The sequence below is a fragment of the Glycine soja genome, chromosome 4, assembly GCF_004193775.1.
Source record: "Glycine soja cultivar W05 chromosome 4, ASM419377v2, whole genome shotgun sequence".
NCBI lineage: Eukaryota > Viridiplantae > Streptophyta > Magnoliopsida > Fabales > Fabaceae > Glycine > Glycine soja.
In genome coordinates this window covers 1,105,830-1,128,906 of record NC_041005.1, presented here as the reverse complement: position 1 = coordinate 1,128,906, position 23,077 = coordinate 1,105,830, and the positions used below count along the sequence as shown (strand labels likewise).

Sequence of the window (23,077 nt, the reverse complement as noted above, 5' to 3'; positions counted from 1 at the left end):
TTTCCATATAATAATAGATTGATTGACTCTTTTCATTATTCCCTTGAGCGAATGTCCCTTTTTCATATCATACATACATTTATGCAGCTTTTCTTTATCCCATTGCTGGAAATGTTGCTAGAGATATCTAGTGTTAAAGGTGTAAATGAAGTTTATGGGTCAGTGCTCAGTACAATTCATTATACCGAGTAATTTAAAGATTATAGTAATAATGAACAACGTATTACAACATTTAAAATTGAAAATGAAAATCACTACTACCAAAAAGAAACATTTAAAAATGAAAACCATATTTCAATGATTTTGAACAACTTTTTTGAATGATTCTGAAGGAAAAAAAAAAACTATTACTACAGTGACATAATAAAATATAATTTTTTTAATTTTCACCAAACAAAATAATTTGTTTTATATAAAATCTAAAAAAAAAACATTTTTTACACAACTTTAAAATTACATTTTTTAAAAGCTAAACAATCGGCCCTTAGTTTTAGTAATTTTTTGCAGAAAAGTGTTTGCCAATCATGATAGATTTAACAATAACAACCTAACGGATGAAAGGATAAACAGATTATTACCACCAAACAACTGGGTAACAAGGAGAAAGTTTCGGCACATGGACAACCAACAAATTACAACTAACGGATGACAAAGTCACCGCCATCTCATCATAATGATCCTGCATGCTCCTAGAACACAACCCGGTTCTGCCAGAACCTCTTGAATCACCCAAGTGAACACAATATCTAACCAAACTAAGCTACGAGACCACGTACTTTATCCCTGAAATGTTGTTCCTCCAACTAATATTACATAAAGCTAATATAACAGGTGTGCATCCTCAATGCTTAAAGGATAAAAGACACAAAGTAATAGCATAACAAGTAGAGCCTGATGTGTCTTTCACCACACCAAACCTACTACACAAACATGTGAGGTGAGTCAAGTTCTACTTCCAGGGCATGCCTTGAAAGCTTTGTGTTGGGGTGGTACAGTTGTTCATGGTGTTGTTGCAGGCTCCTGTGCTTTGGTTTAGTGGGCTCCCACTCCCAACCCCACCTGAAGACTCACTGAGAGTGCCTCTTGATGGTGAGCTGCTTTGGCCTGCTGCTATGGAAACCTTTGCATTCTGCATCTGCTTTGCATGCTTGAAGTGCTTGCGAACATCAGAAACAAAGCTTGCCAAAACAATCTGCAAAAATATATCATACACCATGTTTACAGACAAAACAAACTGTCAAATATATGCAAAGATAAAATGTTTTGATGTTATTGTAGGGTTCGACATGCACTATTCTTCTGGATATATAATACTCTATTCTTCTTTTATATGTTTGAATAAAAACAGACACAAATCAACAAAGAATATGTACCTGAACAGGGGAAGCAGCTACCAAAAGACCTGCAACTCCACCGCCCAAGACACGGCCATCTGGCCCTGACAAGGACACACTCAGCCCCCCAGCCCTTTCAGTTCCAGCAAGAAAAAAAGAACCTCCAAGTGATAGGATCTCAAATCGCCCCTGAAAACCAAAATATGACAAACTGAGGCCAGGTCCACTTGCCCACCACTGGGGTATTTAACTTGTTTATAGTGGTATCATAGTAGCAGCAAACCGTACCCAAATAAACAACATTTGATTTTGGACAACTTTTTAAAATCAATTTTCTCATATAAAGCCATGAAATAATTATCAAAGTTGATGTATTTTTCACTAGGAAAACAAATATAATTAATAAGAATGTTTTAACTAAGTTTGATAAAACAGAAGAATGCATAATAAAATTTGTTCAAAATGCTCCCCCAATGGGATAATTTACTAGAGATAGACAAAAACATTTACAGTAACAAAATAATTGATAGATCTAAGGGCTGGTATATATAATTTTGGCTTGAAAACGAGGGTTATCAGAAGGGGATAAAAAGAAAAGATGCTAGAACGTTTATGAACCTCATAAGTCACAGTTCCTCCAGATGAGGCAGGTTGTCGAAGTGTCACATTAGATATGGCTCCATTTGCTGTTAAGATGCAAATATTTCTTGAACTACTCTGGGAAATTGTCATAATTCTTGCTGACAAATCCTGAATATCAAAATATATATTAAAAAAAATCAATATTAGGTCCCAGGAGAATGAAATCAGAAATGCTTGGGGATTACTAGACTTTAAAACCCCCACCCCTTTTTTTCTCCCAAAAGACAAGATCGATACAATATAATGAAAAGTCATAACATGAAAGATAAAAGTGACAATAGTCATAACATTGTTCCATGTTGCATTTCTACTTTTCATTGGGGGTGCCTTGTACAAGCGATAACATTTTCTAGATAAATCTTTCATTAATTAACTTCATGTGATCCATCCAAAGTTACAAAATATTTTATCTAAATTAGCTCCTATTTAGCAATCAAATTTCATAAAGTTCACAAAAAGATGTGAGTGAAGAAATTTATTGATTGCAATATCACCTTCACAAACAACAATATTCATCATAGCAAACAAAATTACTAGTTCAATTAAAATATAGAGTACTAATAAGAGGCATAAATCAGAAGTTATTGAATAAGGAATGCAAATAAAAGAAAACATAATTGTGTAGAAAATAAAAGACAACACAGCAGACAGCAGTCATTCCCAATGAAAATAATTTAGTCCACGCATTTCATATATTTCATATAGTATTTTGTAAGATTAAGCAGATACCTCTCCAGCTTTCACGGTAATGACATGCGGAGTAAACCAAGATCCTGGCCCTGCAAAAAGATCCCATTAGAGGATACCATTACATGTACATGAAATTCAATCTTTAACTTCATGAGTGAAACAAAGGATTTTCAAATAATATATCATGCAAATCAAAAAGTATAACATGCAGATATCCAATAGAACAGTGGACGCAAGCAAATAAGAAATTAGCATATTCAGGGCAAACAAAAATAAAAATACACCGAAGAAACGGGAACAGCAGCACATGACACACGGGCAAAAGAGTAATTTTGAAAATCAGGGAACCGATAATCCGATGGAATAGAATAGGTCCCAAATCATAGTTCAAACACATAGATAAATAAATAAATAAAAAATTAAATACAATAACAATTAACAAGTATCCCACCACAGACACACACCCCGTATGTGAGGGAAGCAAAAACGTAAAAAAAAAATAAGACATGTCCTTGAAAACAAAAACAAGTTAAAATAAAAAACATGCTGCGGTCGGAAGGAACTCCATTTTAATATATATTTTCAGAAAGAAAGGAAAAAAAAACTGTAAAGATTACTTACTCTATAAAACAACAAAAAAAAGAGGAAAATTGAAGAAGAGAAAGTTACCAGAATACTTAGAGCTGTTATTCTTCTTATTCTTGTTGACAGAACCACGAGGTCTGCCCCTGCGCTTCACGGTACCAGCTGAGGCCGAATCCGAAAGAGGAGCCGGTGGAAATGCCCCACCGGACTGGCCAACCGGCACGGCGGCGCCGCCAGGAGGAGTGGTGGTGTTCAAAGCCAAGGCCATGCCACCGTGAGGCCCATATTTCCTGGGCCTTCCCCTCTTTCTCTTAATTGGTTCGGAGGAGTTAACCATCATGGGCTGGGGCTGGGGCTGGGGCTGGGCCAGGCCCAGGCCCGGAGGCACCGCCGGAGAGGATTCTCCGCCGTTAATGTTAACGGTAACGGTAGGAGGGGCGAAAACAGCGGTGCCGTCAGCAGCAGCATAGTCCATACGCATGTTGTTTTGATGAAGCTGAGGTTGTTGTTGTTGGGGTTGGGGTTGGGGTTTGTGCATCCCAACCGTGAATTGCTCCCTGCTTGCCATGTCAGATCCCGACATGCTTATGTTTTGGTCGAATGAATCGGTGTCTGGTGCGGCAGATTCAACAACAATAACAACAACTGCAATTTGAACATTTGTTTCAGCAGCTTATTATAAAACCCTAGCCTGATCCTACTATGGTACTGAAACTATGAGTTAGTATCATATTTGGAATTGAACAAATCCTCTCTCTACACGCCGCAATACAATCATCATCTTTCCTTTTTTTACTCTCATCGTACGTCTACAATTCAAATTCAAATTTCAAAATCTACTACCATTCATTCATAAATGAAACCCACGCATCCTTTTACTCTCCTTCTGTGATTGCAAATTTTTTTACCTCGCTCCCTCCCAAAATCTAAACGCCAAAGGAAAGAGGGAAAACAAGAGACAAAATCCAAAAACCCTAGTTTCTGCAATCCAGCCAAGCAGTAAAAAAAAAACTTCACAAATTGGATGAAATTACAGGTTTTACTTGAGGAGATCTTGAATATAATGTTCAATTAAGGTTGTGGTTTACATTGAATATTCAATTTTCGATAAATGGAATTATTTTTTTTTATGGGCAAAAAATTATAAAAAAAAAAATGTCTTTAACTTACCAATGACTTTGAAGGAAAATAATATTGCGGAGAGTGAGAATTATGAAAAGGGAAAATGGTAGGATTTAGGATAGAAAACCCAACGGCGCTCCCTTCGGACAATAGATTTGATTTTGTATTTTATTTAAATTTATTCCTAAATAGGTTTTGAAAATATATTTCCTTGTATGCCCCTCCTAATTAATAAATTAATATTTTGGTAAAAAGTTAGCGAATTGGGTTTTGGTTTAGTACGAAAAAGAAAATGTGATAAAAGAATGAGATTCAGTTTCGATAAGCTTATCCGGTCGATACGCTGCCGTTTCTGGATAAATGCCGCCTTTATTTTTGCCAACTGTCCATTTCGTTTCCGTGTCTCTATCTCATTCACTCATTCCTCTCAATTACAGCAATAATAATTTACCGAGTTATTTTGGTCTTTTTTTGGGTACATACGTCATTTTGGTATTTAATATATATTGTATTCTTTAATATTTTTACGAAATTGAATCTTAAATACATTGAATGATATTTATTGCATAATCAAACCATTCAATACTGTCATCAATAATATGCAAAAAATATTGATAAAAATTCAAGCTTAACATTTGTGAAAAAATATTTAATAATATAAAGAAGTGAGTAATTATAATACATAATATACTTTTTTTTTTTACTGCAATATACTATTTATTATATATAATATTTTTTTCATCAATAGATAATATTAATAATATAATACAATTAAATATATTCTACCATATGAATAACAATGAATTAATATTAATTATTAATATTTTATTTATATATAAGAAACTTATATATATGATAGTTAATAAATAATATTATATTATATTTTTAAATTCTTTGAAGTCATTATTATACCTAATATATTATTTATATATCAGATTTTCTTCTTTAATAGTTATAATTAATATTAAATAATATTAAGAAATATAATGTACTGCATAAATTATATTGAACAAATATTAATTATTGATATTTTATTTATAAGTATGAAAATTAATATTTAATAGTAAATAAGTAATAAAATTTTATACTATTAAATTCTTTTAAAGTATAAGTATAATACCTAATATCCTATTTATATATGAGATTTTCTCTTTAATAGCTAATATTAATAATGTATAATATAGTTAAATATATTTTACGGTATAAATAATATAGTATTTTTTAATGTTTTCTTCATTATACATAGTTGTGAACGTTTATGTAGGAGTTTAACAACCCTAATAAAATGTGATGAATTGATATAATTTATTTTATTTGTATAACATGCAAAAATATCCAAAAAAATATATATTATTATTAAATACTCTTAACGTATTTAAATAATGATTAATTTAATTTTTTTACAAGTAGTTAAAAACAAAATATAGTGTAATTAAGTTTTTTTACAAGTAAAAAATAAAAAGTTTTGTCATTAGTTTCCATGAGAACTTTGTTAATAATAATTGGAAATCTTAAATAAGATTTTCGTCCCTATAATTTAGTGTTAATTCATTTTTTAATCTTGTAAAAAAATTCAGAACAATAATAGTAAGTTTTAAATATTTCATTTTTTATTCTTATTATTAAAATTTGTTGTCACTATTATTTTGTTGACATCAATAGGTGTGACATAAGCAAAAATGTCATGTCATGAAAGTAGGCTAGAGATGTCATATTATCATTACAATATATGAATTTTTTTACAAAGACTTAAAAAAAAGAATTTACAGGAATTAAAAAAAGAATTTATAGGAATAAAGAATTTTAAAAATTATACTAAATTAAAAAAAAGTGAGATATTTATATGCATGAAAAAAATTAAGCCTTAAATAAAACATAATTTTAATTAAAAATTAATATAAAATAAAATCTTAAATAACAAAAAATATTTCTTGATAATTACGCATTTTCTCAACTTTTGCTTTTTTCTTTCTTTCTTGGTTATCACTATAAGACCACTTGCACGTTATATAAACACACTAGACTCTCTTCCACTTGGTTATCACTATAATACTCACTCATAGATTGTGTATTATTTTTTAAAAGTCTAAATTGGTGTTTAAAGTGTGTATTATTTATTTTTGTGTGGTGAATGAATGTTAAAGAGGAAAAGAATAATGTAGATGGTGAGGGAGAGTTTGGAGTGTTTCTGTAGTTTTTGAGTGATCTTATAGTGATAAACAAAGAAAAAAAAAAGTAAAGAAGGTTGAGAAAATGATTGATTATTAACAAATATTTTTTTTTTATTTAAGATTTTTATTTTATATTAATTTTTAATTAAAACCACACATTGTATTTAAGGCTTAATTTTGTTGGTGCTTCCAAATTTGTCACTTTTTATTTTTACTCTATGCAATCTTTTTCCATTTTTCGTCTTTGTATTTTTTTTCATTTTTAATTCATGTAAAAAAAATTCATTTTTAGTCCTGGTTAATTATTTCTTATTTTTAGATGCTATAAAAAATTGTTTTTAGTTCTTGTAAATTCTTTTTTTTTCTTTTTTAATTCCGGTTTTTTTTTTTCATTTTGTTTTTCTATAATAAATGATATAATAAAAAATAACAGTAACCTAACAAATTTTAACAGCAGAAACTAAAAATGAAACATTTGGAATCTACTGGAACTATTTATGAAGAAGAAGAAAATTACATGGACGAGAACCAAAATACGTTAAATTATAAGAATCAAAATCTTAATTAAGTTTGATTAATCATATTAAAATTATAAAATTGACTGAATGGTTAAAGAAGAAAAAAATAAAAGAAATTATGAGTTTAAATATATTGCATCTACTAACAAAAACAATTAACAATCGATAAAAAAAATTGTGAATAATAATCAGAACAAAACCAACCAAACCAGAATCGTAGATATGCAAACTAAAATTACTATTATTTAAAAAAAATGTAAAAATAATAAAAATAGAAATGGAGGCAGAGAAGCTGATCTGAAAGGAATGGCGTCCATTTCGCGGTTCTGTTGTGTGCATATGCGAGCGTCTCTATGCAACTTCACAGCCCAGAAAGGTCCTTCTCCTTCACTACCCTCCCCATTAACTCATTTTTCTTCTACTTCCAACATCCCTCGTCGTTTTTGTTCAGGTCCATCACCTCCCACAACCTTGGACTTGGAGCATCATAAAACAACACCATGTTTGCTGTAAGAATTCAACTATAACTTTTTGCTTCTCAATTCCCACCATTTCTCATCTTTCATGCATAAACAACATCATCATCATGTTCTATCAGTTCTTCCATCGAAGAAGGACGTGCGGTTAATAGGAGACAACTTATTCTTCACACGCCAGTAGCAGTAGCTGCATTTGCAGTCCCAAATGCATTGGCACTCAATGGTGATTTCTATTTTTTTTTTTTTAAAAAATGTTGTTTCGTTGCATTACTGTGAAGGATAAAACTTAGATACAATTTTATATATAGGTGTTTTTAGTGCTGTTTTTGGTTCTTCGATTATAATTACCGAGGTGTAACTCTAATTTTAATTGAAACACAATACAAAAAGTATTTATGGAAGTGCATGTAAGCTAAGTTTTGTGAATTAATTAACTATATGTATCATATAATATTTTTCAATTTAAATGTGTTTTGAGTTTCAGATGTGTCTGAGGATGTTCGTGTCTACACTGACGATGAGAACAAGTTCAAGATTGAGATTCCCCAAGGTAAATTGAATAATTACAAGTTTGGAAGTAAAACCATACAGTTTCAATTTAGTTGCTTAAATTCTATACTTCTTGTGTTTTTGTGGCTGGATGGATCAGAGTGGCAAGTGGGAACAGGAGACGGAGAATCTAGTGGGTTTAAATCCATAACTGCTTTCTACCCAACAGTGGCATCCAATTCCAATGGTATTCTCACTCTATTCTGATTATTTGTTTCTTCATCCATTATAATTTATTATGCTAAGTAAAATTAATTGCTAACTATCTGTTGCTTCAGTGAGCGTTGTGATCACAGGGCTGGGACCGGATTTCACTAGGATGGAATCCTTTGGCAAAGTTGACGAGTTTGCCCAGACTCTAGTGTGATTTCATGATCAGATTTAAAACTATTATTATTTAGAGGTTTTCTTTCTTTTTGTTCCATCTAATGCTAGAATTTCCCCCTATTTGGTTAAAATGAATTCAACAGGTTAGTGGGCTTGACAGAAGCTGGCGAAAACCCCCGGGTGTGGCTGCTAAACTCATAGATTGTAAATCATCTGATGGTGCGTACTTTTACTTTTAAGGCTACTTCGTTATGGTATAGAATAGGTTATAAGATTGTAAAGGAAAAAAAAAAGGATGCTGTAAAATTGTGTCCTCTCTTTAAATAAGTATACTCCAAACGTGAAAAAAAGTGTAGAAATTGGAAACCACCCTTAATACAACTCATGCTGACATCAGGAAATTTAAATACAATGTTCATGAATATTCTAAACTATGAAGTATCAATGTACATATGTTTTAGATCTCTATTCATACTCCTAAAGGCTAAGATATGCTTAATGAGACAGAGAAAGGCTTTCCCAAATGCTGAAATCATTGCGGAAATACCGAAATTTCAGTGCTTAATTCAATTCAAACAATGACTCAGGGATTTATTACATCGAGTATTCGCTGCAAAATCCCGGTGAGAGTCGCAGGTATTTATATTCAGCTATCGGGATGGCATCAAATGGTTGGTATAACAGACTGTATACGGTGACAGGACAGGTTTTTGGCCTCATCACAATTCACAAGATATACTGCAGTATCTATGAGTGTGTGTTCAGTCTAATTCTATTTATTCCATGCAGTATGTGGAAGAGGAAACAGACAAGTATGCTTCAAAAGTTCAGAAGGTGATTTTTTTTTTTTTTGTTATCATACTCCGTTATTTGACAGAAGTACGTAGGTCATGATGATTCCAGATATCTAGTTTATGCGACAACGAAGCGTAGGTCGTTGAAGTGACTTGTAAGTTATGTATTGAAATTCAGCTTCCACTTGGTTTCTGCAGGTAGTTGCATCATTTAGGTTCATATGATGAACATGGTCATGACGAGGAAGAAATTTTCTCACAGCCCTTCTTCATCTTTTCTATTTCATAACGGATTTGTGTCTGCTTAGATCTTTTCTATTCTGGCTCCCCTCAGATTTTCCTGGCATTGTTCTTAAGCTATAAATGGCATTCCAGATCAGACTAGTATGATAAAAACCATGACATTTCCTTCAAGATTGTTGAATGAAAGTAATATACTTGTGGCCATACATAATCTAGGGGGGAAATTATCATTTTATCTCTTCTATTTTTCGCTTTATGTATTCTTCTTTTCACTTCATGTCCTACATTTTATCGAATTTTTTTTCCAAAACATGCATAAAAAATTAATTAAATACCAAAACATATATATCTTCCTATTATTTACCAAAATATACATATTTATTATTTATACTGTAAATTCAAGTTGGAAGGAACCGAATTTATACTATTTTTTCCAAAAATTGTACAAAAACTCATTACACAAATTCTCAACCTGAAATTTCTTTTAAAGAAAAATTAATTTTTTAATAAAATTAGATAATATTATGATATAATTTTTTAGTTACTACTTAAATAAATTGCAAACTTAAGACACTTAAATATGTTGTAAATCTTTTTGAAGTTCAATTTTTGTTTCCTTGGTGATTTTTTTCCCTTATGTATGTTAATTAAAAAAATGAGACAATTAATTTGTAGTCTTAAAAATAAATTAAAAAAAAGGAAAAATGATTTTAAAAATTAAATTCATAAAAAACACAATAAATAAATAATTACTATATCTCAATTATATACTAACAAATATAATTGAAACATGAAAACAACGAAACTAATCCTAATTTAAAAAATATAAAGCCAACAGACATGTCTTTATATTATTTTAAAATCTATTAAAAAATTAATTTTCTTAAAAATAAAAATTTTAAAAAAATCACGTTAAAATTTTGGATTGGAGGAATCCGAATCCTCAACAGGTTTTCACAAAATTTTTGGGAAAACATCGTAAATTCTATGTAAGTTCCCTCAATCCAACTTTACACCGAATAATAAACATAGTAAACATGTATGTTTTGGTAAATAATGGAAGAATATGTATGTTTTGGTAAATAATTAATTTTTTTTGTATGTTTGGAAAAAAAAATCACATTTTATCTACAAATACAGACAACGCATTACTCTAGAAATGCATGTACAATTGGTTATAAAAAAAAAAGTTAAAAGACGCTCTACATCAAGATGGAGTTGTATGATATTGAACTAATAGTCCAGTGACTCGTGGCCAAAACAAATGGAGAGAGCAGGATAATTGAATACATTCGCTAAGCCTAAGATCACTAGCTAATTAAGAGTAGTCAGCCATGGTTCGTCTTTACATTATTGCCTTCTTGTCATTCTCCAGTTTTTGGTGCAGATGATTTATGAAATAAAAGAGTAAGCTGATCAAGGAAAAACATATTTTTCATTTGCTCCATCTGCTGGCCTTCTTTTTCCATCAGCAGGTCCAAATCTTCAAAATGAACAAGCTTATCTTGGATATTTTTCATCTACAAAACAGAATATCCAGTATTTAGCAAAGATTTTCAAACTTTGTAAATGCAGATACCATCAAATCAAACCTTGACATATGACAGACCTGAACTTCTATAATCTCAGAAATTGCTTTTTCCACATCTAACTCTTCCTTCTCAAGCTGTATGTTTGCATGCAATCGAGATCCTTGAAATGAATCTGAAGTATTACCACCGTTAGACGTGATACCAGCATCTGCATAAAACATAAAGCCACAATTCTACTAAGGAAATTGAGTTCAAAAATTAATTTCTACACTTTAAACTCGTGGAATCACAGAGAACATATATTAATTACATATAAAAAAAGATGGAAAAAAGAGAAGAAACTAACAGCTAAATATATGAAATTTCTATTAGAGTGTAATGTTCTTCTGTAGTTATTCCAAAAGTCAACCATTGAAAAGAGGAAATGACAAATTATTCCAACGATTTTTACTAAAGATCAGTTACAATGCTACATTTAGAAATTATTCCAATCAAACACACAACACAATGAAGATTGGTCCATCCATTCCCAGATAAATCACATTAAGACAGATGACAGATTAATTCATTCAGAAGCCTACAATCTTAGGCTGTGTTAATTATCATTCTCACCTTGCAGCAATGTATTCCTTGGAAACGCCCGATAATTTATTTTAGTTGCTTTGTAAACCTCAGACAGAGTTGTCAATGCAGCTTGAGCAGCAGCTTGTGCAACCTCTGACCCAGCCAAAGCAGACAGGAAAGCAGCCTGCGAGAATTTGAATAAAAAGTGTCAACATATTATATATATTATATTAAGAACAATACAAAGGCTTTTGAAGAGATCAATCTTCATTGGGCAGTTCAGCTATCACGAACCATGTTAAAAATTTAATCATGACCTCAGTATACTACTTTTACGTACTAGTATTTCACATCAACGAAGTTTCAAAGCCTTCACACATTGAACCACCAAACCAAGAAAGTCACCCTAACCCCAAACAGTCCCAGAGCAAAATTCAAGAGGCCGAGTCAGAATCTGGTAATCAGTATCCAACAGTGATTTTAAATAGCCAACCGCTATAGCCCTATTGCATTGCGTAATCCCTCAGATCTGCAATCACAATTCCATTGTGGTATGCCTTCCGAAAAAATGGTTATTGCAGGCTTGCACCCACTATCCGTTTGCGATTACGGCATGCATTGTGGCATCACGGTTTTGAGAGATGGATAAAAGACTGCTTGTGACTTTTTTCCCACTCACGTAAAACCTGTTAAACTTCTCCAACACATCAACCAGTTAAATTTCTCCCACACATAATCCTTCATCCTCCTGTCTTCTCTGGGAAGTCTCCAGCCAATTGAACTTGAATTATATTATGTCATTTTTTTACATTGCATACAACTTAAATTTATAATTACTGTATTTAATTGATATATTGATATATATCATACATTTCTACCACTATGCAACTTCTGCTATTTTCCCACAATGCTATCTGGTATATGATATAACGGATTATTTCTGCCATTTGATAACACTAGTACCCAACTAACTATTAAGACATAAATGCAATTCATGATTCTTTATTGGTTACATGCAATACAATTAAATTTCATTTCTATCCTTTCATGAACAATAATTTAAAAGAAAGCAAGGAAGAACCTGAGCCATAATGGGATTGCTTGCATCTGCAAGAGGCGTGAGACGCATTCTCTTACTGGGTTCAGCAGAGGCAACAGTATCCAATTCAGATTCAGCATCAGCATTAGTTACCATCTTTAACAGATTACAACCGTCATCTGTGCCATTGACAGCAGGGTGTTGTTGATAATGCTGGAATTGATTCGCAAAAGGAAGCTTCAGAAAATGAGCAACACACTCCTTCTCAGTTCTGCCAGGAACATGCTGAGAAACCCTCTTCCAATCATCACCGTAATGCGAAATAGCTTCCAGAAGATTCGTGATCTCCTTTTCACTCCAATCCGTCTTTGTCTCCTCACTTATCTCCACTCGCCTAAAATCCGAAGAGTTCACACCAACTCGATAATTGCCACGAACATAACACCTCGCACAAAGTGTCAAATCATACTACACACATTTCAGTTTTCCCTATATCAAATGCTGGACAAAACTTAGATGTTGTTGTTTAGGTGTTTTTGGAGAAATTAGTATATAGTCCAAACCACCATGGTCATAAATCATAATCATCACATGACACATAGTCAAGTTTTATTAATTCTTTTTCTTAAATTGAAAAATTCGGCTACAATTCACGTCTAAATTAGTAAGAACTATGGTCACGTGGTGGTCTCTAATTATACAATAATTACTTGTGTTTTTAGTACTACAGTATTTTCTAATTAGAATTAAGTTTCACTTCTGTAACTAATAATGACCTTTAATGTAAACATAAATTACGTAAATTATGGAGATAAAACTACAATTCTAATAAGCTAATGTAAATTATGGAGATAACTACAATTCTAATAAGCTAATAACACCAAACGCGCACATTGAACTGCATCTAAGTTAGTTTTATCCAAACAAAAAACAAAAACAAAAGGGAAAAAAGGTACCTTGTCACAGGCAAAACAAGCAATGGTACAAACGACTTTGCAGCCACTGCAGAGTCTCTTAGTGTTTTCTTTGACGGGAGCGGAAGAAGATTCGGTGGAGTTGGATGCAGAATCGGATTTGGTCTCTTTGTCGTCCCACTTCAAGGGTTTGGTGAGCGACGAAGAGGGGTGGTAATTGATGAGACCCCAAGTTTCGAGGAAATCGAAGACTCTGCGGATGGAACCGACGTCTCCGACGAGGGTTTTGCGGACATCGGTGAAGGTGATTTTGCGGGTGGGATTGTACCTGAAGTACTTCACGATGGAGTTCCTGTAGTACTTGTAAACCCTAGGGCTCTTGGACGCCGATTCGAAGAACTCAGGGAGGTGACGCGCCTCGCATTCGTCAATCGAATCCCACGAGAACCACCGAGAGTAGCTCGGCACCACGATTACGTTCGCCTCCGCCGAAGTTTTCGAATCGGGCAATGGAGCCTCCGGCTTCACTGCCGCCGCCGCCGCCGCCGGAGGTTGCGGCGCGGGAGGCGGGGGTTGCTTCGGTGGAGGCGGTGCCGGAGGCGTTTCGGTGGTGGAAGGGAGAGGTTCGGTGGCGGCGGTGGCCATGAATTTAGCACTGGACACTTATTACAAGCACACCTTCGAAATATGAATTACGTATGGTGTATGTGATTTTGGATCATTCAGAAATTGCAACGGATCTTAAGAAATAAATAAACATGTAAACTGAAATAACGCGTTCTCAAATCTGAAATCCATTCAAAAATTGGGGAATCTTACATTCACATATTTATTCACTCCTTTTATTTTTTATTAATGAATATATTTTTTAATTAATACAGTAAAATTTTTAATTATAATGAATTTTCCATTTAACAGTTCTAAATGAAAATTTTGTGATAGAAAGATCAAACAGAAATATAAAAAATTAACATATGAGTCAGTTTTGTTTTGTTTTTTAGAAAAGATGTTGTATCATCACTATTCCGGTAACAGATAAATTTTCCCTGAATATTTGAGGGTAAATAGCTATAAAAATAAAAATACAAAAATTAGTCCCTGAAATTATAAAATGTGGGACAAATATATTTGACCCTTAATTTTCATCGTCGGGTTAATAAATAGACTAAGTGATATGAATGAAAAATGCAAAATTTAGTTCCTGAAAATATAAAAAATGCGACAAATATATTCGGACATTAATAATAAATTGTATACGAGAGAAGTTAGGAAAAAAAAAAGTAAAAAATAGTAAAATAAAACTTAAGATTTGAACTCTTATACTTTGACTATCTATCTATTTATCCATTTATCATATTATTAATTAGTTTTTTAATTAATCAATACAACTATTTATTTTTCAAAATAAAATAAATTTCTTTAATTTTATGATTTAAAAAATTGAGTTACCATTTAAAAAAATGAAAGTCTTTTATTTCTTGAAAATTTTTATTTTTTCAATTAATTATTAATTTTTATTAGGTACCCTACCATAATATGTTAAATGTAATATAAGGTAGTTGTAGTCCCTGAGAGATACAACTTTATGTTCCACCAGCAATGAATAAACTCTATATTAGTTTTTTTTTTTTGAAGTTAACTTATGTATTAATTTGAGCATTATTGTATTTTTTAATTAAATTTATTTGGGTTCTTTATTTGTTAGTAACTGTTTTCGTTTCATTCATATAGTGTTATCTCGAGTGGAAGCTCATACAGTTTATCCAAGAGATTCTTTCATATTTGAGGTGTATATATATATATATATATATATATACATTTTATTGATTAAGGAAAAAGACTTATAATTTCATTTTAGTTGATTAAATTCTTTTTTAAAAATAAATAAATAAATAAATTTGGTCTTTGCGACCAGTTGTGTTTTTTTACTCAAAACTTTCGACATATTATTTTCAATCTACATATAAGTGTACATTAATTGGAATTGGGATATGAAATAATTTTAAAGATTAAAAGTGAGAAATTTAGTAGAAATTTGATAAAATTATAAGATATAAGATAAAGTTTTTTTTCAAAAGCAAATATTAAGGTTTGACAAGGAAATCAAAATAATAAAAATATATATGTTAAAATAAAATTTAAAAAATATATTGCATAAGTATTAAACGAGTAAATTATAAACATATAATAATAATAATAATAATAATAATAATAATTATTATTATTATTATTATTATTATTATTATTATTATTATTATTATTAACATCCAGATATATTTGTCATATTTTTTATATTTTCGGAAACTAAATTTTGTATTTTTCTTTTTGGGACACATTTATCAGCAAGATGGGAAGACGAAAAGTCAACAAATATATCATGATAAATATGTCTATATGCTAGCAATCCTTGTCAATCATTTCAGTGATAAATTTGTCTCTCCATGCCATATCACGTAGGTTATTTTATTGACCGTAACAGGGCGAAAATTAACCAACGAATTACTAATTGAGGGACAAAAATGATTATTTATTCATTATTTAATTAAGGCAGCTACATACAAGACTCGACCTCGAAATTATGATCAAGCTAAAACAATCTACACTAATTAATCCATGTGTTTGTAATTTTGATGGAATTTTGGAGCCATATGGTTAGCTTCTTGTGCACATACAACGGACATTACATGCCAATTCATTCAACTCCTAATGGATCTAAGCCCCTGCTTTCGCAGGACTCTTCAAGTGTACCATTTATTCGCAGTGTGGGTTCTTAGTTGTTCTTCTGGATCTTCGTCCCTCCTTATCAAAAAAACCGAAAACCGAAAATACAGCGTCTTTCTTTGAAGCAAAACCCACTTTTTTTTAATCCTTTAAAAAAAACACAAAAGAACACTACAAAGTTTATTTTCACAAATAAAACTATAGTTATTTAAATGTTTTCAATAATGTAATTCATAAGAAATTATATAGTAGAACACTCAAATAAATTTGAAGTTTTCAAAATTATCAATTTCATTATTAACTCTTTTACCATTAACATTTACACCAAACAGAGCAGTGATCACAAATCACATATATCAAATTAACAATTTGAATTGCCGAGAGTTGAGAGTTCGATCGGCAATAACAATCGAACTACTTTTCTAAGAAATAGATTTGAATTTAAAACCCAAACAAAGAACTTTTAATTAACCTCTTAATAATCAGTCAAGATAAATTTATAATATTTTAAAGAATGACGATTACGATGCATTCATTCATAGTGTGATATGTGACCAATCATAGCATAAACTATGATGTAACGAGTGGTAGAATTATAAACCAATCTTACCCAACCCAACCAACCCTGTATTTACAATCCAACTGTATGACCACCCTAATGCCAAGCCAGATAAAAAAGACCACGATTTGTAATTATCGCGACCAATTCCACCATTGATTAATAAACAGTTGAGAACAATACCAAACATAGAGAGGTTAAAAAAAATAACAATTATTAGAGGGCTTAAAAAAATACCAATTATATAGAGGGGCACCATGACGAAAGGTTGAAAATTAATTCAAGAAAATGTTGAAATGTGACTCCGTGCTGAAAGACGGTAATATAACACTAAAGAACCACTGCAATCCTCTCTAATGGAATATACTGATGGTTCTACCCTGCATAATCGGCAGGTTCTTAAAATCATAAAATTACACCCTTGTCTTCTAATAGAACCCCTGACAACTACTATGCACAAAAATCACATTCAATGTGATGGCCCATCCATCGTCACACAATTCACCAACATTGACAACTATCTACAAACCCAATGCTGGACAAGACTACAAAGAATCATATTTTGATTCAGACGTGATTTTCTTTTTTACAGAAGTTTATTCCTAAAATGGCTGCTAGAAACCTATTCCAGCACCCATTGATCCAATACTACTGCCACTCTTCTTGAGTACAGGTAGTATTAGGTATAAATACACTAGTGTAAATGTCCAAATGGAAAAGCAGCCCGCACATTCCAGTTTCCTTCGCCATCTGGAGCGACTCAGACACAACTTGGTGAGCATGACTATATATGACCTGCACAACATAAAATTTGTTAAGAACTAAAACCTAACTAAAGAACATTGTAGTTTGCAGTGCCAACGTTTTGAATTTCAGAACAACATAGAGCAATCCGTTTAGTAATCAGGGTCTCCAGCACTTAGAGAGCAAAAATAAAACCTTTATGCCATGTGCAAACGGGACCCAAATACCCAAAATGATGCCAAAATAAAATATAGCTGACATAATGTCACTTATAACAAAAGCTATATACTATTGCAAGCCTCTGTAATTAAAGAGATAGCAAACGTGTGAATTGCACATCAATAAACTTGGGCAGTTAATACCCTCATGAATTTAACAAAATGTACACGCAACTTTAAGAAATCTTGCAACCACTAAATTTGTTTTCTTTTCTGAAAATTATAACTGAGGCTATTTTTACCAATTAAGTAGCAGATGCTCAGCTAGAGTTAGGCTTGTGAGCTATTTGAACCAGCCTTGTGAGCTCAATCATGTTCAACTAAATAGGATTACAAGTTGCAACTCATAATTAGCCAAAATAATTTCAAGGATCCAAATTCCATAATATTTAAAAAATATATATAAGATATATAATTTTTGGCTTATTAAGCTAAAAAGTAAGTTATGAAATGCCATTGTGAAGCTTAACTCATTTCCACCATTATCATTAAGGCAACATAAAACAAAGCAACAATACCTCTAGAATGCAAAATAATTAACTTGCAAGGCTAGATTGGAAGCCCGCCACTCAAGTAGCAGTTCCGCTGCTCTTAGTCCTGCTGCAAACTATGGATACCTGTGACATGGTACTCTCAAAACATAAGTTCATGTTGGAAATAAAGATCTGCAAAGTAAGATGCTAAGAAATAACCCACCTTATTCGCCCCCTCACCCAGCTGTTTGGTCAGGACCACTACCTTGCATAAACTGAGGAGAAGGAGCAGGAACAATAAATTGTGGTTGGCCAGGAACTGGTGCAGCAATTCCTGAAAATGTCAACACACTAGCAAATCACATTACATCCTTTTAATAGAACCTAAAGATGTCTTTCTCTCAAATGTCAATAATAACCAGCATGGGTGCTTCAATGTCTCATTCTACATGCACATATACACACATGCGTGTCTAATCATACTTCTCCATAATCCATATAAAAAACATATCAAGCATTCCTCACAGATTTGCTACTTGCCACCCATCAGAACTCCAATTTACCTACATTAAATCAAACTACTGCACTGTTTCAGATATTACCATGCTCCAAATTCCTACATAAATCTGTGTAGAATAACTGAAATTGCTTAAATAGTAAAAATATGCCAACACCTGAAAGTTCAATGCATTCTTGGCATATCAATACTTGTTGACAACTAGATGGTTTCATGCTCAAGTATTTTCTGGATAATGTTAATTACTAGACATATGAGCATTGAATACCCCCGCCAAATATGGCTGTTGATAAGTAAAATCATAAATCAGATATGAATTGCAGCACTCTTTCAATCACAAGAAAATTTAGGCACCATGAATTAAATTGAAACATGTGAAAAGTACTACACAAGTTCACAAGGCAACAAAATAGCACATCCTTAGTCATAAATAGAAATTCTTCAGGGTAGACAACCATACCACTAGGATATGAAGCTTGAATGGCAGGCATAGGTGAAGTTGTTATGGCATTAACATTGGATCCACCATAGGGCACAATCTGATGACCTGGTACTGTATAACCCTGCATAGCCGAATAACCATGACCGCTGGTAATAGCCTGACCCACTTGTCCATAAGGATAAATAGTTGTTGTATTCACTGCCCCAGGCACTCCATATATCTGAAGGTACTGTTGCCCCATATATGGGTTGTACAGACTCTATTAGACAAGATGGAAGTTGAAAAAGTCAGCAGTGGCTGCAGTGCACAAACAACACAAACATTCTTCCTAAGACAATCAAGAAAACTAATTCAACCTGTGGGTAGATGTACTCAGGTCCGTATGACGTATACCTGCAAAGATAAAACAACCACATATAATGTTGAAAAGATCACCTCTATAGCATGATTCTGGTGTAATACATCCTGATGCACAATTTAAATATAGTTAGGAACACCTCACACACATGGGGATAAATACAGCAAACAATTACTAATCCATTATATCTAACTCATAGGTTTCCCACATTCAACAAAACAACTAAAAACCAAATCTCCCAGGATTCTCCTTTCTTAACTAACCACTACTGCATGCCGTGATTGGTAAGTGTAGACTACCACAGAAAAAAGAGGGGGGGGGGGGGATTAATGAGTAAAATAACAAGAGTACAGCAAAGATACGCATAGATACAACAAGTACAAAGAACAAGCAAGATAATAATATTTTTAGCAATGCAAACAAATCTTCAAAGCAAGTGTTCATTTTGCGATAATGTGCAACGACATCCCACTCACCCATAAGGAGGGTAAACCAATCCTTGTTGATAGCTGTAGGAAACTGGTTGCTGGTAGCCAAAACCCCCAACATAAGCACCACGAGCTGGTTGCAAACTTCCAACATAAGGGGAGGCAGGTCTGATCCGTCCTATAAAAGAAAAAATAAATAAAATAAAAGTAACCTGAGTAGCAGGGTAGGCTAGAATGCTTATGTTGATGCAGACCATTACACATATCAAGGAAATAATAACATTGCCTGGGCCTGACACGGTTGTTGAAGCAAAACGAACACGTTGTTTAAAAGATGAACAAGAAATAACAAACAAAGATGTTACTAGGCCAGACAGACAGTATCATGTGAAAAGAAAAAAAAAATTAAAAAAAGGTGGTCCATAAGAGTCAGGAGATGACTTTAGGGCAATGTTAGTACTAAACACTCGGGCACAAGCACTCGACCTCTTTCTATCAATGCCCATGACTTTATCTCAATAACAGAGGCACGCCAATGTGGGATTCCGATAATGATAAATAATAGCAACAACAGCAAACGACAATGATGATGACGTCAGCGGTCAATGCAGACAACCGACATCAGAATTAAACTTTATAACGCACATTCAGCCGCAGATTAGCAATGTAACTTCACTTCACTACGTTACGTTGTTAAATTTGATTGATACATTCATTCATAGTGATGAAAACGAATTAAACAGAATAGAATACCATAAGGCAGAGGGGGCCGTGGTCGACCAAGTGAAGCCAAATTACAATTGGCCCTTCTGCCATCAATAACAGGAGATGGATCAGCACACGCTCTCCTTGCGGCCTCGGGATCCCGGAAAGTCACCTATACCCTCCAATTGAGATAGAAACCAAGTCATTCTATTGTAAATGTAAAATGGCAATCCGAATCACGCAAAGCAACAAAGTTTTGATGATTTGAAACGGCGTCGTGTTGTGTAGTGGCAGTGGCAGCAGTGATGATAATGTAATTAATAAGATACTCACGAAACCGTAGCCCTTGGATCTTCCGGTGTTCTTATCGGTGATGACGACGGCCTCGAGAATCTCGCCGAACTGGTCGAAGTAGCGGCGCATGGTTTCGCTCTGAGTCTCCCAGGCCAATCCTCCGACGAAGACTTTGGTGTAGGTGGTGTCTCCGAACGGAGAATTCAATAACTGAAACCCCGAACTCGAACTCGATCCCGAACTCGGACCCTGCATCGCTTGGTATGCCATTAACAATTGATCACTATTCTCCGCCACACGCACACACAGGAAGAAGAAGAAGAAGAAGAAGAAGACGGAAAATCAATCACGCAATGAATACACAAATAACGATGAAATCAATTCAGATTGGGGGGTTGGTTGGTTCCTAAGACATCAAAAGAAGAGAAAGGAAGAATTGTGTGTGCGTGTGGTGTAGGAAGAAAAACAAAAGGAAAGGACAAGAGAGTGAAGATTTAGAAGAAATATACTGAGTATCAGAGAGAGAGAGAGAGAGAGGAGATCGAAAAGCAGAGTGATGAGAGGGTAACCTAACTAACGAATTAAAAGAGGAGAGAAAAAGGGGTAATAAAAAAAGAAGAAAGAATGGGAAAACCCTAGAATTGAGGTGGGGAAGGACGGAAAGAGAATTGGAAAAGGGTGGGTGGTGTGGGGTTGAAAAGTTGATGGTGAGAGAGAGTGGGATAGTAGTAGTATACAACTAACAGTGGGATGAGAAAGAAGGGAAAGGCAATTATGGTTGACAGGGTGGAGGAATAGAGTCATTCATTCTCTTTGGAAGAGGAACAACGCCCAAAGGATCAAATCAAATCAAATGAACAACGCTTCAGTTTTCCAGACTTCTCATTTTTCTCAACCCTACCCACACACGCCCCCCCCCTTCTTTTTTAACACCTTTTTTACTTATACTATTTTTAGTAAATTTTGGATAAGTAGTCATGTTACCCGTAAAAGAAAAATCTTTATTAACAATGTGTTTTTTTACGCCTCATTGTTACAATCTCTATTTATTATTGACAAATATCTTTTAATTTTATATTTAAATATAATTCTAGTCTTTCAATTTTAATTTATGCGTGTAAGTTTTGTTTCTTTAATTTCAGTTATCGATTAATAGTTTACGTCGTACAAAAAATCATGATATATAATCAATTTATTGATTTTTATGATCATACTTTAGAATTCATATTAATATTAATTTTTAATAGATCAACCGCGTAAATTTTTTATACTAAATTATTAATAGTGTATAGAAAATAAACATTTTAATTATTTTATTATTTCACAATTATTTAATTTTATCTAAGAGTTAAAAAATATAATAGAAATGTGATATAACATTAATTTATATAATTTTGTAAACAATTGATATATTTTTATTTTAGTTTGAGATACATTAACGGTGTAAATAATTTACATGGTTAACTAATTAAAACTAATAATATTTCGAACAATATATTGAAGTTAAGGTAAGAATAAATACAAAATAAAGCTATGTCACACTTATATTATATTTCTAATAATTATTAAATAAAAAATAAAAATTGATATAAAGAATTTAAAAATCAGGAAAACTAAACCTAAATAGTTAAGATTTAAAGGAGTATTAAAATTGTGATGGTGTCGTACTAGTATTTGTTTTGGATTCGTCTATCTAAAAGCCAACGCGGCTGTGATGGATATGCTGCATCTCCGGTGCAAGTGTTGGTGACTTGCGAACAACGCTTTCTCAGAGTAAGCCGTTTGATTAATTGGACAGCAGAAGAAAAGGCACTATTAATGGACGAAAAAATTTGCGTTCAATTATGTTTTCTGAATGTTCCCCACAATCTAATTGGAACTCAATTATATGAATTTTATAAATATATATATATATATATATATATTATATAAACACGTGTGAACAATCAATAGGAGTAGTATTATTTTTCCTCATATGTATTTTTTTAGATAATATTGTTTCCGGCATAGTAAAATAGTACATGTGAACAACATGATTATCAAAATCTCGAGTTAAGTCGCTAATTCTTTTGTCCTTACGAGTTGATTCTTGATTAAACTCTTTTTTAATGAATC

General features: G+C 32.7%; 4 protein-coding genes across 6 annotated transcripts; 1 reads left to right on the top strand and 3 right to left on the bottom strand.

Annotated features, from left to right (window-relative positions):
- Window positions 1–553: 553 nt before the first annotated feature.
- Window positions 554–4,555, bottom strand: LOC114408484 (AT-hook motif nuclear-localized protein 10-like). Of its 2 annotated transcripts, XM_028371545.1 has the most exons (6): window positions 4,422–4,555; window positions 3,336–3,896; window positions 2,706–2,755; window positions 1,953–2,084; window positions 1,374–1,523; window positions 554–1,192 (listed from the first exon to the last, which is right to left on the bottom strand). In XM_028371545.1, exons 2-6 carry the CDS (start codon window positions 3,832–3,834, stop codon window positions 950–952), a joined length of 1,074 nt encoding a protein of 357 aa, XP_028227346.1. In that variant the 5' UTR covers window positions 3,835–3,896; window positions 4,422–4,555; the 3' UTR covers window positions 554–949. The 2 variants fall into 2 exon arrangements, with proteins under 2 accessions (XP_028227346.1, XP_028227345.1); XM_028371544.1 differs by lacking the exon at window positions 4,422–4,555 and having other exon boundaries at window positions 3,336–4,279.
- Window positions 4,556–7,303: 2,748 nt separating this feature from the next.
- LOC114408483 (psbP domain-containing protein 3, chloroplastic-like) lies at window positions 7,304–9,689 on the top strand. The gene is made up of 10 exons (XM_028371543.1): window positions 7,304–7,438; window positions 7,514–7,571; window positions 7,661–7,764; window positions 8,026–8,091; window positions 8,191–8,277; window positions 8,369–8,451; window positions 8,561–8,636; window positions 9,005–9,123; window positions 9,207–9,251; window positions 9,410–9,689. Exons 1-10 carry the CDS (start codon window positions 7,369–7,371, stop codon window positions 9,434–9,436), a joined length of 735 nt encoding a protein of 244 aa, XP_028227344.1. The 5' UTR covers window positions 7,304–7,368; the 3' UTR covers window positions 9,437–9,689.
- An 836-nt stretch (window positions 9,690–10,525) lies between these two features.
- LOC114408482 (SWI/SNF complex subunit SWI3B-like) lies at window positions 10,526–14,300 on the bottom strand. 2 transcript variants are annotated; one of them, XM_028371541.1, is made up of 5 exons: window positions 13,546–14,300; window positions 12,632–13,057; window positions 11,599–11,734; window positions 11,064–11,194; window positions 10,526–10,974 (listed from the first exon to the last, which is right to left on the bottom strand). In XM_028371541.1, exons 1-5 carry the CDS (start codon window positions 14,146–14,148, stop codon window positions 10,819–10,821), a joined length of 1,452 nt encoding a protein of 483 aa, XP_028227342.1. In that variant the 5' UTR covers window positions 14,149–14,300; the 3' UTR covers window positions 10,526–10,818. The 2 variants fall into 2 exon arrangements, with proteins under 2 accessions (XP_028227342.1, XP_028227343.1); XM_028371542.1 differs by having other exon boundaries at window positions 11,064–11,158.
- Window positions 14,301–17,028: 2,728 nt separating this feature from the next.
- Window positions 17,029–21,881, bottom strand: LOC114408481 (RNA-binding protein 38-like). Its single transcript, XM_028371539.1, has 8 exons — window positions 21,002–21,881; window positions 20,717–20,840; window positions 20,012–20,141; window positions 19,534–19,570; window positions 19,196–19,436; window positions 18,442–18,552; window positions 18,264–18,362; window positions 17,029–17,578 (listed from the first exon to the last, which is right to left on the bottom strand). Exons 1-6 carry the CDS (start codon window positions 21,230–21,232, stop codon window positions 18,455–18,457), a joined length of 861 nt encoding a protein of 286 aa, XP_028227340.1. The 5' UTR covers window positions 21,233–21,881; the 3' UTR covers window positions 17,029–17,578; window positions 18,264–18,362; window positions 18,442–18,454.
- Between the last annotated feature and the right edge of the window lie 1,196 nt (window positions 21,882–23,077).

Excerpts from the sequence above, each read along its gene's own strand:
- LOC114408484 (XM_028371545.1), bottom strand. The coding sequence starts at position 3,834 with ATGTCGGGATCTGACATGGCAAGCAGGGAGCAATTCACGGTTGGGATG. Across the intron at positions 2,756-3,335 it reads TAACAGCTCTAAGTATTCTG|GGCCAGGATCTTGGTTTACT; the intron begins GTAACTTTCTCT and ends ATCTTTTTGCAG. Across the intron at positions 1,193-1,373 it reads TAGCTGCTTCCCCTGTTCAG|ATTGTTTTGGCAAGCTTTGT; the intron begins GTACATATTCTT and ends ATATTTTTGCAG.
- LOC114408483 (XM_028371543.1), top strand. The coding sequence starts at position 7,369 with ATGGCGTCCATTTCGCGGTTCTGTTGTGTGCATATGCGAGCGTCTCTA. Across the intron at positions 8,637-9,004 it reads AGATTGTAAATCATCTGATG|GGATTTATTACATCGAGTAT; the intron begins GTGCGTACTTTT and ends ACAATGACTCAG. Across the intron at positions 9,252-9,409 it reads ATGCTTCAAAAGTTCAGAAG|GTAGTTGCATCATTTAGGTT; the intron begins GTGATTTTTTTT and ends TGGTTTCTGCAG.
- LOC114408482 (XM_028371541.1), bottom strand. The coding sequence starts at position 14,148 with ATGGCCACCGCCGCCACCGAACCTCTCCCTTCCACCACCGAAACGCCT. Across the intron at positions 13,058-13,545 it reads CTTGTTTTGCCTGTGACAAG|TATGATTTGACACTTTGTGC; the intron begins GTACCTTTTTTC and ends AAATGTGTGTAG. Across the intron at positions 10,975-11,063 it reads CTGAGATTATAGAAGTTCAG|ATGAAAAATATCCAAGATAA; the intron begins GTCTGTCATATG and ends TCTGTTTTGTAG.
- LOC114408481 (XM_028371539.1), bottom strand. The coding sequence starts at position 21,232 with ATGGCATACCAAGCGATGCAGGGTCCGAGTTCGGGATCGAGTTCGAGT. Across the intron at positions 19,437-19,533 it reads CTGAGTACATCTACCCACAG|AGTCTGTACAACCCATATAT; the intron begins GTTGAATTAGTT and ends CTTGTCTAATAG. Across the intron at positions 18,553-19,195 it reads TCAAGCTTCATATCCTAGTG|GAATTGCTGCACCAGTTCCT; the intron begins GTATGGTTGTCT and ends TGACATTTTCAG.